Source organism: Aythya fuligula, chromosome 1, assembly GCF_009819795.1.
Source record: "Aythya fuligula isolate bAytFul2 chromosome 1, bAytFul2.pri, whole genome shotgun sequence".
NCBI lineage: Eukaryota > Metazoa > Chordata > Aves > Anseriformes > Anatidae > Aythya > Aythya fuligula.
This window is the reverse complement of record NC_045559.1, coordinates 53,675,782-53,687,731: the sequence shown is the minus strand read 5'-3', so window position 1 is coordinate 53,687,731 and position 11,950 is coordinate 53,675,782. Positions and strand designations below refer to the sequence as shown.

At 42.3% G+C, this 11,950-nt stretch overlaps 1 protein-coding gene across 1 annotated transcript in view; it reads left to right on the top strand.

Annotated features, from left to right (window-relative positions):
- Positions 1–3,125: 3,125 nt before the first annotated feature.
- Positions 3,126–11,950, top strand: part of TNRC6B (trinucleotide repeat containing adaptor 6B) — a 52,902-nt gene continuing 44,077 nt past the window's right edge. The window contains exons 1-2 of the mRNA XM_032207816.1: positions 3,126–3,135; positions 3,896–4,049. Coding sequence (XP_032063707.1) covers positions 3,126–3,135; positions 3,896–4,049 — 164 coding nt within the window. The remainder of the gene's footprint in view (positions 3,136–3,895; positions 4,050–11,950) is intronic.

Below are 11,950 nucleotides of genomic sequence, written 5' to 3'. Positions count from 1 at the left end.
TGTAATTTCTTTAAAAACACTAACTACCAATATACTTTCCAAAATTCCCCTTTTCTACCAAGGCCTGTACTGTTCACATCACAGTTGGAGTATTAATTGTGTCCCTGCTTCTAATGGAGTGTTTCTTAATGGCAAGAGCTGTTTATTATCCATACTGCTGACCTGTCCTATGACTTTGAATGTAGGTTATTTATTCTTTGCTTGGGTTTACTCATGTGCAGAATTAAGTTTTACATACTTCTTAGTGTTGCTGCAATGCTTAATTAATATTTATAAAGACCTTTGACATCCTGCGATGAAAGGAACTGTGTAAGTGTTCAGTAGTGGTGTTATTTTATTAGTGAAAATACAGGAGGAGTCAGGAGGATACCAGTTTTTAATTCGGAGTGAGCAATGGAGTCATGCTGTAACCTTGAGCAGGTCATGCAGCCTCTTGTTTTGTAACGTAGCCTGGGAAAGCTCTGTGTTGTTGCAGCATGTGGTATTAAATGTCATCCTTCCCCCACATCAGTTCTAAATGGGGGGGAAAAAAAAAGTGGTGTACAACTTCCCTGAGCTCTAAACATAATTGATATTTTGTAAGGAAATGCATCATTAAAAGTGGCAGGGGGTGAGAAGGTTGTGTGTTCAACAGCTGATTTGAGAGCCAGCATGAGAACTTGAATTGGAGCATGTTACATCTAGTTACAGACCAGGCTGAATTTTTCCTGTAACTGAACGTGAATGAGGTCTGTATACACTGAGCTCAACTGAAAGTTCACTCTGGAGTAAGCATATATAATCTTTATTGCATTCTAAGAACTCACTAATCCATGGCATTGAGCTGGTAAATGACTTCTTACTTCAGACTGAATATAGCCTGTATTTGAGTTCTGTGATTGCCAAGATTGATAATTAGCTCTTATGGCATCTAGTATTTGGCTATTACGAAACAATAAACACATCAATCTCTTGGGTGTTTTTTTCCTCCATCTGACAGAGGAAGGTTATGATTACAGATTGTCGTAAAACTGCAAGATACCTCTGAACTTTTTGAAAAAGTATACAGCTGTTTAAGATATCGCCAGCTAACCAACCATTTGTCCAATTATAAGGCACAGTATCATCAGATGAAATTACTTGCCAAGCTTCATGCATGCAAATACAGGGTTTCAGTTTAATTTTTCTTTCATACGAGATGCTACATCTGTATTTGACTCATTGCACAAAACACATAAATACAGTTTTAAACACAGGGCCTCAAAACTTCTGTTGGAGTGCTTTCCAAGTGAACTTTAAGGCATAGCTGAATGCCCGTGCACAAAGCAGCACTTGCATCCTTGTGGATTCAGAATGAATGCACCTGGGTCTTTGTCCTGCTGCATCGCAGCCGGGCTGTTCAGCCAGTTCTGGCGGCTTTTTGCTTACCTGTAGTCCCGATTCAGCTCTCTGCTCTGGTGGTGTAAGGATGGAGAGGAGTAGCAAATACCATGGCTCTCCAAGATGAACAACGGCTTGTGGTTGTCAGGCAATTGGGGAAGGGGGCTGTTTTGGGTGTCTTCATGTAACCCTAATTATAAGTCTTAATTTATGGTCGTGCTTACTAATTAGGGAATATCAATAACTTATTTCCAAACTCCAGCTGAATACATTGAGCAGACACAGATTGATTGGTTTGAAGAGATGGTAATTTGACAAGACTTACACAGCGTTACCCAGGCATGCCAAATATGTTACTTACTTTCCCTTCTGCCTTTGATTTAGATTTCCCGATACAGATCATGGCAGCCCTGAAACTTCGTAAACTTGAGTATTTGCAGGAAGAGGATGAATGAGTTTTCTTACCTGTTAAAAATAAATATTGCCTTGGGCAACAATTGGAATAGAAAATATAAACCTTAAATACCTTCGCCAAAAAAATCTGAGCAAGTTGTGTGTGTTTTTTTATTAAATATCAGAAGTTCAAACAACTTCAACTTGCTGGTTCTTCCAGCTTGACCTACAACAGAAGAATAATAACCTTGTGCAGAAAACCTTGTTCTTAACTTCCCACTGATAAAATTAAATACATTCTTGCTTTAGTATTTTGATGTAGTATAATTAAAATAATGACTTACAGTTTGATAAATGCTATTTTCATTACTGTAGTGCCCTGGAGCACTGCATATGCAAAATAGTATTGTATTACACAGAACTGGAGGTATGTGATGTGCTTGTCAAGCTGTTACTTAACTTGATTAAATTATTTTCATTTTTTTGGAGCAAGTAAATTTGGAGCGTTTCTTTGGAAACTGAGTAAAAGCAAACAATCAGATCTCTTAAACAATGACCTTTATAATTCTGACACCATGAGAGTACCCTTAAAAACATCCTCAGGCAGGTGGACTACTCAAAATAAGCTGCTTGTATAGGGCTTGCTTCTGTTTTTCAGTAAACTAACTATCACTAAATAGGAACTTTTTCACATGTAGCTATGCTTTAACTTTCTTAATCCCTCCTGAAGTGTCATATAACAAAAGTCAAGAAAATCTCCAGTATTTTAAACTGCAGCAAAAGCTTTTTTTTTTTTTTTTTTTTTTTTTTTTTTTTTTTTTTTTTTTTTTTTTTTTTTTTTTTTTTTTTTTTTTAGCAATAAGCTGGGAGTATCTAATGTTTTCTTTATTTCCCCCTTTCCAAAAAATTCTGTCCTTTATCTCAGTTTAGATCTGCACCAGGCTGGCCTTACATCTTCTGAGAAACTATAAAAATGTGTGGTACAGTCCAAGAAATAAAAGTTTTACATCCTGTGTGGTGGGATGGCTCCCATGACTGTGTATTGCAGCGGTAGGATGCGGGCTCTTAGGAACAACAGGCTGGAACGCGAGGAGGGGCTGTTGCCCTCTATGTCCATGAGCAGCTGGAGTGCACGGAGCTCTGCCTGGGGGTGGGTGAGCCAACGGAGAGTTTATGGGTTAGGATTAAAGAGAAGGCAAGGGCAGGTGGCATTATAGCGGGGGTCTGTTACAGGCCTCCTGATCAGGAAGACCAAGCAGGTGAGGTCCGTCACAGACAGGTAGGAGCAGCCACGTGTACACAAGCCCTGGTCCTGCTAGGGAAGTTCAGCCATCCTGGTGTCTGTTGGAGGGATGACACAGGAAGGTGTAAGCATGTCAGGAGGTTCGTGGAATGCATTGATGATTAAACTGCCTTCTCCCAGCGACAGAGGAGGTTAAAGGCAGCCTTGGCTGCAGTGACCATGGAATGGTGGAGTTCAAGATCATGAGGGCAGCAAGGAGGGCACGCAGCAAGCTCACAAACCTGGACTTCTGGAGAGCAAGGATCTGCTGAGCAAACTACTCTGGCCCTGGTGGGATGCACCCATGAGTTTTGGCAGATGTGATTGTGAGGCCACTCAATAATCTCTGCTTGACCATAATAAGTGGGAGAAGTACCTGGGGACTGGAGGAAAGCAAACATCACTTCTGACTGCAAGAGGAAGACCTGGGGAACTGTAGACAGGTCAACCTCATCTCAGTCCCCAGGAAGCTGATGGAACAGTTCATCCTGGAAACCATTTCCAGGCACATGGAGGAGAAGAAAATGATCAGGAGGCCATGCATGTCGGCATGGATTCACCAAAGGAAGTAATGCTTCATCAACCTTGCAAGCTTCTGTAGTGAAATCAGCAGCCTGATGGACGAAGGGAGGAGCAGTGATGTTGTCCTGGACACAAAGGCCTTTGACACTGTTGCCTGTGATAAGGTCATAGAGAAGCCTTCAAATACGGACTGGATGAGAAATGAGGTGGACTGAAAACTGGCTGAGTGGCTGGCCCTACAGAGTGATGGGCAGTGGTGGAGAGCTGAGTTGGAAGCCAGTAATGAGGGGAGTACCCCAGGGATACTGGGTCCAGTCCTGATCAATCTCTTCGTTAAAGATCTGGATGATGGGGTGGGGTGCGCTCTCAGTGAATTTGCAGATGACACAAAACTGGGGGGAGCGGCTTACTCATCGAAGGGCCAAGCTGCCATCCAGAGGGACTTGGACAGGCTGGAGAAATGGGCGGACAGGGACCTCGTGAAGTTCAGCGAGTAAAGATGTGAAGCCCTGCCCCTGGGGAGGAACAAGTTCTGTGCTCCGGATTCTTAGAGCCCACCTGGCCGGTGCTGTAATCACAAATGACGCTGTAGCAGAAAATGTTTGATTTAATTAAAAAGTATTACGCTTTCTCTCTGAAATGTTATGTTCTGATGTTAAAACAAATGCCATAATCGTTGTGAGTGCTGTGTTATAGTTACCACAAACAGTAAATAGTTCAGTTTCTTAGGGCTTTTTTTGTGTGTGTTGAAGAGTAGTTCTGTTCCTGACATTTAAGACCGAAGTTTGTAATCTAAGAAAGCACAGAGCTGCTTTTGTTACAGCTGAGTTTACACCATTGTCAGGAGTTAGCGGTTGTTTTCCAGCGGCTGTCAGAAGATGAGCAGTAAACAGCTTTTGATAACGCTTCTCATCCATACATGTAAAAATGCATTATTCAGGTGGCAGTAATGCTCCTCAGCTTCCCTTCGTCGCAGTTTGTAACCATACAGGCAAGATGCTGGCATGTTAAGGGGCCACCAAGACGGCTAGTAGGCTGGGGTACGTCTTGCATAAGGAAAGGCTGAGGGAACTGGACTTGTTCGGCCTTACCCAGCTAAGGAGGTAGCGTTCCTGCTGTCGTCAGCCGCCTAATGAGAGGGTGCAGGGAGCCAAACTGTTCCTGGAGGTGGTGCGCACTGATAAGAGGCAACAAACACAAGCGGCAGAAAGGGAATTCGGGCTAGATACTGGGGGAGGGAAGCGCGATGCGATGGGTGGAGGCCAAACCCGGAGCGGGCCCTCCACGGTGACGGCAGCGTCTGTCCTTGGAGCTGCTCGGCGCATGGCTTGGTCCTGAGCAAACTCATGGTGATGGCTCGGCGGCGTGTGCGGTTAGCCCAGGTAACTCGCGGGGCCCTTCAGCCTGAATTACCCCCGTGAGACCCGCAGGGGTACCGTGCGAATACAGGAAGGGCTGCTTGGCTCTTAGAGGGGAACTGCCTTAAAGAATAAAAACTAAACCTGGGAAGCGCTGTTTAGGGAAAAACTTCGGTGTAATTTTCCATCTGTCACTTTTCAAATGAAAGCTTTTTTTTTTTTTCTTTCCTGACATGCGAGCCATTTGAGATTATAAAACTGGTTCAAGTTTACAGCTCTTAATCTTCTCATGCAAAGCAATACTGGCAAACACTCGCGTACACTGCACTTGCAGACTAATAAGCAGCCCTTTTACTGACATCTGGCGCGCTGCCCGGATCGCCTGCATTTATGTCAAGCCCCATGTTGTGCGGGGAAGTAGGACTCTTGATGTATTTTGGGACGCACAGTGGGATAGGTGAAACGCTCGCTTTGCGTGGTGCAGTGAAAAAAAAAGAGTCACGCACATGGAAGGAGGGCTCAGCTCCTCCTGAGAGCAGTCACAGGTTCTTCATTGAGGTTTTATTGTGGTGGCTGTTACTCATTAAGTGTTCTATATCAGTTGTTCAGCATTCATTTCTCTATGTATTTTTGTGGGTTATAAAACCACAAAGATGCCTTTCTTGGTAAACAGTTGTAGATAGATAATGGAGCTTTCTACACATTTTGATCCTTGAAGTCCTGAATAAGAGCCGTGTCTTGCTGAACGAGTGTTTCGATCCGATAACAAATTATTGGGCTCGTAATAATAGGTGGGTTTCTAACTGCATGCTTTGCCTTTTTGAGGCATTTTTTTTTTTATCACATTTCACAACTCTCTAAACACTTTCTCTGTGGTTTTGGTGCGCGTGTGTGTGCATGTTATGAAATAATGATTACTGATCCGTAAGAGCTTTGAAGCATTTGAAGGGAGAAAACTTGCTCGGTTCTTACATTCTAGGACTTGGGCTGCAGCTCTCCGCGTGCTTAAAACCCGAGTTTTTATCAACAGTAGCTAACATTTGTAAACTTTCAGATCTTGCCTGAAAGTAGATTTTCTTCGTGTACGTTGTTGATACAGCTGCAACGTGTAATGTTATAAAGAGCACAAGCAAGAAATACGGAATATTTAAAAAAGATTTCAGTTCTCATTTTACACAATGTAAGGTTTTCTTGTTAACAGGAGACTATGAAAACTGAAATGGAACCCCCCAAAAAACAGTTGCTGAACGTGTTGAGAACACACCTCCGCATTTAGGAGCCTTTGGAGTTGTTACATAGGGCTTATGCTGTCCGGTTCTTTAAAGCAAACAGCCCTTCATGGTCAGAGCTGTTGCTTTTCTGTTACTGTAAATCATTATGCCTATACGTGTAATACTCCAGAAGTAATTAATCTTACTCTATTAGCAAGTCTAATAGCATTCCGCGGGGAGTCCTGCTTTAGAAGTACTTGCTTCAAGTGAAGTCGGCACGCCGATGTTGGAAATTTGGTTATTTTCTCCAGCAACTTCACATTGCTGATGTTTTGCAGAGATAACGGCCTATCGGTTGTTCCAGATACGCTATTTAAAGTAAGCAAACTTCTTGCAGTGACGCGGTTTGGGACTCCAGCCAGAGAGGGGAAGCAAGCAGCTTACTCCAGCTTCTTGAGGGGCAAACAACCCCCGCCTTTGCAAGGCGCTGCTTTGCAGAGCGTTTTAGAGATGTTTTATTTAAAAGTTTTTTTTCAGTTAATATACGGTGAAGCGTCTATTGCGTGTGTGTATCAAATCCTCAGCGTATCCTTTTGGGGGGTGGCTTTTGTTATATTTTGTCTTACATGTTATACTACATGCAGGTATGTGTTTATATATATTGTTACAAATATGAAAAATTTAATGTCATGCTAAATAGCTGGGTCCTGATACTTTGATTTTATTTTGAATTCAAAGAGCAGAGCTTAGTTACCCCATTGCAAACTGCTCAGTTCTGAACTACGCAGTTGATCTCTACAGTATTGCAGTTGTTTAGTGATGCTACAAATTTCAGTCTCATTTCAGGCAAACAACTGATTTTCCTTCTTTTCCTTGAAATTTTTATGCTCTGGGTTTATTTTTTTTACAGTCTGGGAAGTTTTTATACTCAGGGGTGCTATTTTGAGGGATCAGTGTTTTTTTTTCCCCTTATCCACATCAGAATTCATTAGTCCTAGAATAGTTTTGCATTCCATTCCTTCTGTTCAGCCTGAAGACCGAGTTCCTAAAGAGCTGCGTCCTGCTCAGCCAACTTGTGCATGGCTTACGTCTGCCTGATTTATGCTGCTTAGCGAGGAAGGTGGCTCATGCCGTGCATTTGAGCATGTTTTATAAAATGGAATTAGTCCCATTTTGAACCTTTCGATCAGCAAGATCATAACTCTTTACATGGCCTGGTCTAGCAGAAGCAGTTTTACTGTTAGGAACTCGGTCAGGACTCTGTCCCAGGAGCTCTGGGACTTAGCCCGTGCTGTCAACACCTTCCTTCTGCTTCGTGCTCTGTCTGAACGTGCTGGAGCACACCGCTGTGTTTGGGCACACTGTGCTCTTCTCACACTGGTGGAGTGATGGACCCTTAGCTTAAAGCATGACGTCAACTGAAAGGAGAATTAAAACTGTAAAGTTTTTCATACCCCAGTACAGTGCATTTTATTTTGTTTATTTTTTAGTCTCTGCAATTGAGTTTGATATGATCTAAAAGCTTTCATCCAGCTTAAGCAGTTGATAGCCAGTGTTACTTGCTGCTGCAAGACAGGCTTGAGCCTTAAACGGAGAACTGAAATTGTGTGTACTCATTTGGGACTTGTGGTATGCTTTCTTCATAGCTTATGGCCCTTGTTACAATCAGAGTAAGCTTTTTAATGTATGGCTATATAAATTGTGGTATAGGAACATACCACGAAAGCCCCTGTTATGCTTAGAATTGCACACACGCAAATGACAACAGTAGGGTTACATTTGCAGGGTGTGAAATAAAGGCTAAATGCAGTACGGTTCAGAAGAAACATCTCTACTTGTACAACTTGGGAGTCAGGTTCAGAAGGAAATGCAGGCACTTTGACTGATCCTTCTGCTGATACAAGGTACAGGGTTTTACAGGGTGCTCTGTGGAGAGGTGATATACAGTGAGGCTGTGCTTTCACTTAATTGCAACCAACTTACCGTGCTGCTTTGAATGGAGAACATTCCCTACTGCATATGCATGCTCCTTTCTGATATTAATCTGATAATGCGCTAAAATAATTAATTTACAAGAAAAGGGGGAAGGTGATGAGTGGGGCAAGTCACTTTTTGAGACTTGAAATTGTTTGCAATACAATCAGCTGACTTCCAGAGAAGAAACCGCTCTGTGAATGCAGCTTACTTTTCTCTAAGAGGGTTCCTGTCTGTATAGCTTGAGAGGAGCTTTTGCCTTGAGCTTGCTTCAAATCCGGACCGGCGCTGGGCACCTTCCAGTAGATTTAATTCCTGGTTTTGGTTCCTCAACTTTGAGTCTTTCATTCTATTTCTAAAATGCTTATAAATATATTTCTGGTCTGATATTTTGGACCACAAGAGGCCTGACTGTAATAAAGAGCCAGTTCAAGTTAATAAAACAAATATTGCCTCAAAGCGAGGCTGGCCCATGTGGCTCTTTATGGCTCAAGTTTTCAGACAAAATTTAAATTGTTGACGTGACCTTGTCCCTGTACAGATAAAAGCTTGTTCTGGTAAAGCACTGTTGATCCTACAAGTGTAGTTCCATAATCCCCTCTTCTGAAAGAACACAGAGAAGTTGGCTCCCAATTTGGAGGAAGACTTCAGAATCATCCAATGCTTATTGCAATGCAGAGAACAGGGTGCACTTCATACAAGTTTGATGCCACTCCTGTGTTGTGTTAGGGTTAATGATCCTGAAAGTGAAGGGTAGGGGCAGGAGGAGGGAAGATTGCTTGGGGTTTTGGTATGTAGCCTGCATCTTGGCCCACGGGGCAACACTTCTCCGCTGCAGCCCGGTGGAAGGAACTGCAAGCTGACTACACTCGGGTGCCGCTCCTGAGTTTCAAGGAATTTATTTCTTCCATGTTACTTCCATTTTTGTGCGGTTTTAGTTGGAGGGTGACTTCATAGGGGTTTTTTTTTTTTTGTAGACTAATGCTCCGCGTGGCGTGTTATCTCCGCCTATCAAAGCGTGCTGCCGGCAGATAGCGCGCAGCGCGGTGCGTCACCTCGTCTCGCGCTTCACTTTGCGATAGCAGGGACTTAAAGAACAGCTTCGGTTCTTCGCCATGCCTCAAGCCCGTGCATTTCAGGGATAAGGATCCTTTTAGAAGTAGTTTTCTGGAAAAATGAATACTGGGATTTTGCAGGAAATTAATCTCCAAAAATGATAAATTCTGTGGGAGGCTACGCTTTCTGAATGCCTCTTTTTTTTTTCTTCCTGAAGTGGGTATGTTTTTATAAGAACTTGGACTTTACAACTGTTTTCTGTTACTTCTAATGTTAACTAGCTAAAAAAAAAAACTCATTTTCTCTGAAATAAAATATTCTCGTCTTGGCCAAAGAGCACTAATGCATTGAGTGTACTGCATTATAGGTGCTCTGCTGCGTGTTGTTTTTCAAACAAAATGTTGGATTAAAACTTAGAGGTGCTTATCATTTGAAGTGCTAATACGCCTCATTTGAAATAGTCAGAAATGAAGTCTGTAATACACTTCTTAAACATTATCAACAACGTTGATTCTAAGATTTTGAGGGAAATAAAACGACTGCTTAATTGTGCTTTACTAGGACCGACACACGCTGCCTTGGACAAGACTGGAGTAGAAAGCTGGCTGCTGATCGCTCAGTAGCAAATTTCCTCTTCAGGGTTTTGGTGTGTCCTTGTTCCCACTACTATGCGCTGGTAACAAAAAGCGGAACCACACCCCATTGGATTACTCTAAAGTCACTCGTGTAGAGTTGGTGGATTTTCTCCCCAGGTTGATATTGTCAATACAAGCAGCTGGTTGCTGGAAGGTTGATGATTGATCCCAGTTTCTCTGACCGGGCCAGAAAGAATTGCCTTTTAGCTGATGGTGGAAGGTTAATGAGCAACGTGGTCTTTTCAGTAAATGGATGAGGTACTTGAAAGTTTTTTGGTAAATTTATTGTAATGCTTAGCATTGCAATGTGCTTTTTTCCCCCCCTCCAGACAATTTTGGTCTCACAAGTTTGTGTTTAACCCATTGCCAAAAAAATGTTATTTTTAAGAAGGGGTCCTTAAAACAAGGCAAGAAAGACTGATCTTACGTATGACTCAAGAGGGAAACTATATAGTTATAAAAGTGCAAATAATAGTGAACTGCATCAAAGAGCAAAAGTGGGAAGAAGTCAAGTGTGATAGCCAAAATGACAACGAGCTATTTCCCCGCTAATAACTTTCAGCATGCAGGTTACATCGTTGACTTGTCCATATTGTCAATCCTTCTCTGGCATTTGGAGAGCACAACTCCATCCTTTGTACTTGTTTGTGAGCTTTTGTTTATGTTTTGTCAATAACTTAATAGTCATGAACATACACCCCGGGAGTTGAGAGAGATCTGCCGGCTCAACAGAACTTGGCTGTGTGCAACGAATTCTTGACTTCCAGCATAAATGACCAAGTGTCGACTATTACTATATTGTAGTTGACGATGTACCCAGTGCAATAATGGATATATATCTCTGCTTAAACAGCAGGAGGAGTGCAGGTAGTCATAAAGCTTCTCTGCAGCCCTCATACCCCAAGTCCTTGTTCATGTACATTGCCAAGCAAGGGGGCTGCAGCAGCAGCCACCTCCCTGTTCTGAGCTTGTTGTCTCAAAAGCAGGTGACGATCACCAGGTGTTTTCTTCCAGGCAACGATCCTCTATCCTCGGTTCCTTTTCTTACTAGTGCTATGTGTCATTTTAAGAAATAACTTCAGCTTTGAGGGCAAATATTACCTTTTCCTCGTTCTTTTCCATTCCCTGTTCTGCTCGAAAAATAAGTAGGTGCTTTAAAGTGAAGATTGTCTGTGTGCCAGGCAGTTACTGGAACTCATTTTGTTTTTTGATCCTACCCTTTTTCAGCAGCTCTTTTAAGACAGCTCTTAAACCTTTGCCTGCTGTAAGAAAGCTTTTTAGAAATCGTAAAGTTTTAACTGGCACTCCAGCCCTAAAGGTGCGCACTTCTTGACTGAAAAAAAAAAAAAAAAAAAAAAAAAAAAAAAAAAAAAAAAAAAAAAAAACAGACATAATTTGAGGTTATAGTAACTTTGAGAGATAAGGGTATCACTGGAGAGCTTTTTCAAATTAATTAAACTCTGTGGCTCAAAGAAAATTGGGAAACTGTGTCTCAATGCCACGCTCGTATGAAGTATGCTCACCTCCCCGATGCTTTGCATCATGTGCTTGTTAGTGAAACTGAAAAACCTGTGGGGTTTTTCCTTGCCAGAGTGTAGGGCTGGGAAGTGTGCTTTGACATTTCACAGAGAACAGAAGAACAAGACCTGACCTGGCTTAAGCAATACTAGGCAGAGTGCGTGAAACACCGTTCAGTCTGGTGCAGAACACATGCAGCGTGTCCCCAGTTCTGTTAAATCAGGACGGGATCTGCCATTGTGGATGGATTGGGTAGGGTGACAGCCTGAGGTTGGTACTGCTCAGGGCTCATCCGTGCCCCTTCTATTCCCCATCCACCAAGGAGAATCTGACTTAAGGAAACCATCCATTTTATGATTGTTCACAGAACCTTTTTTCTCAAAGAGAGCTCTGCAAAGTCCTCAAGCAGGAACCATAACATTTCAAAAGGATTTTTTGTCTAAATTGAAGTGCTTAGTTATGTTAAATGTTTCTTTGCACGCTAACTTGGCAGTATGTGGTGAAAATGCAAGCATAAATGTTGCTTAAGATACTGTAACTTGCAATGGAAGGAAATTTTTGAATGAAACAACAGCAAAGCCAGCTTGGCCCTAATCTTTCAAAGTTGTAGTCACAAAGAGCTTTGATTTGTGCATAATTTTA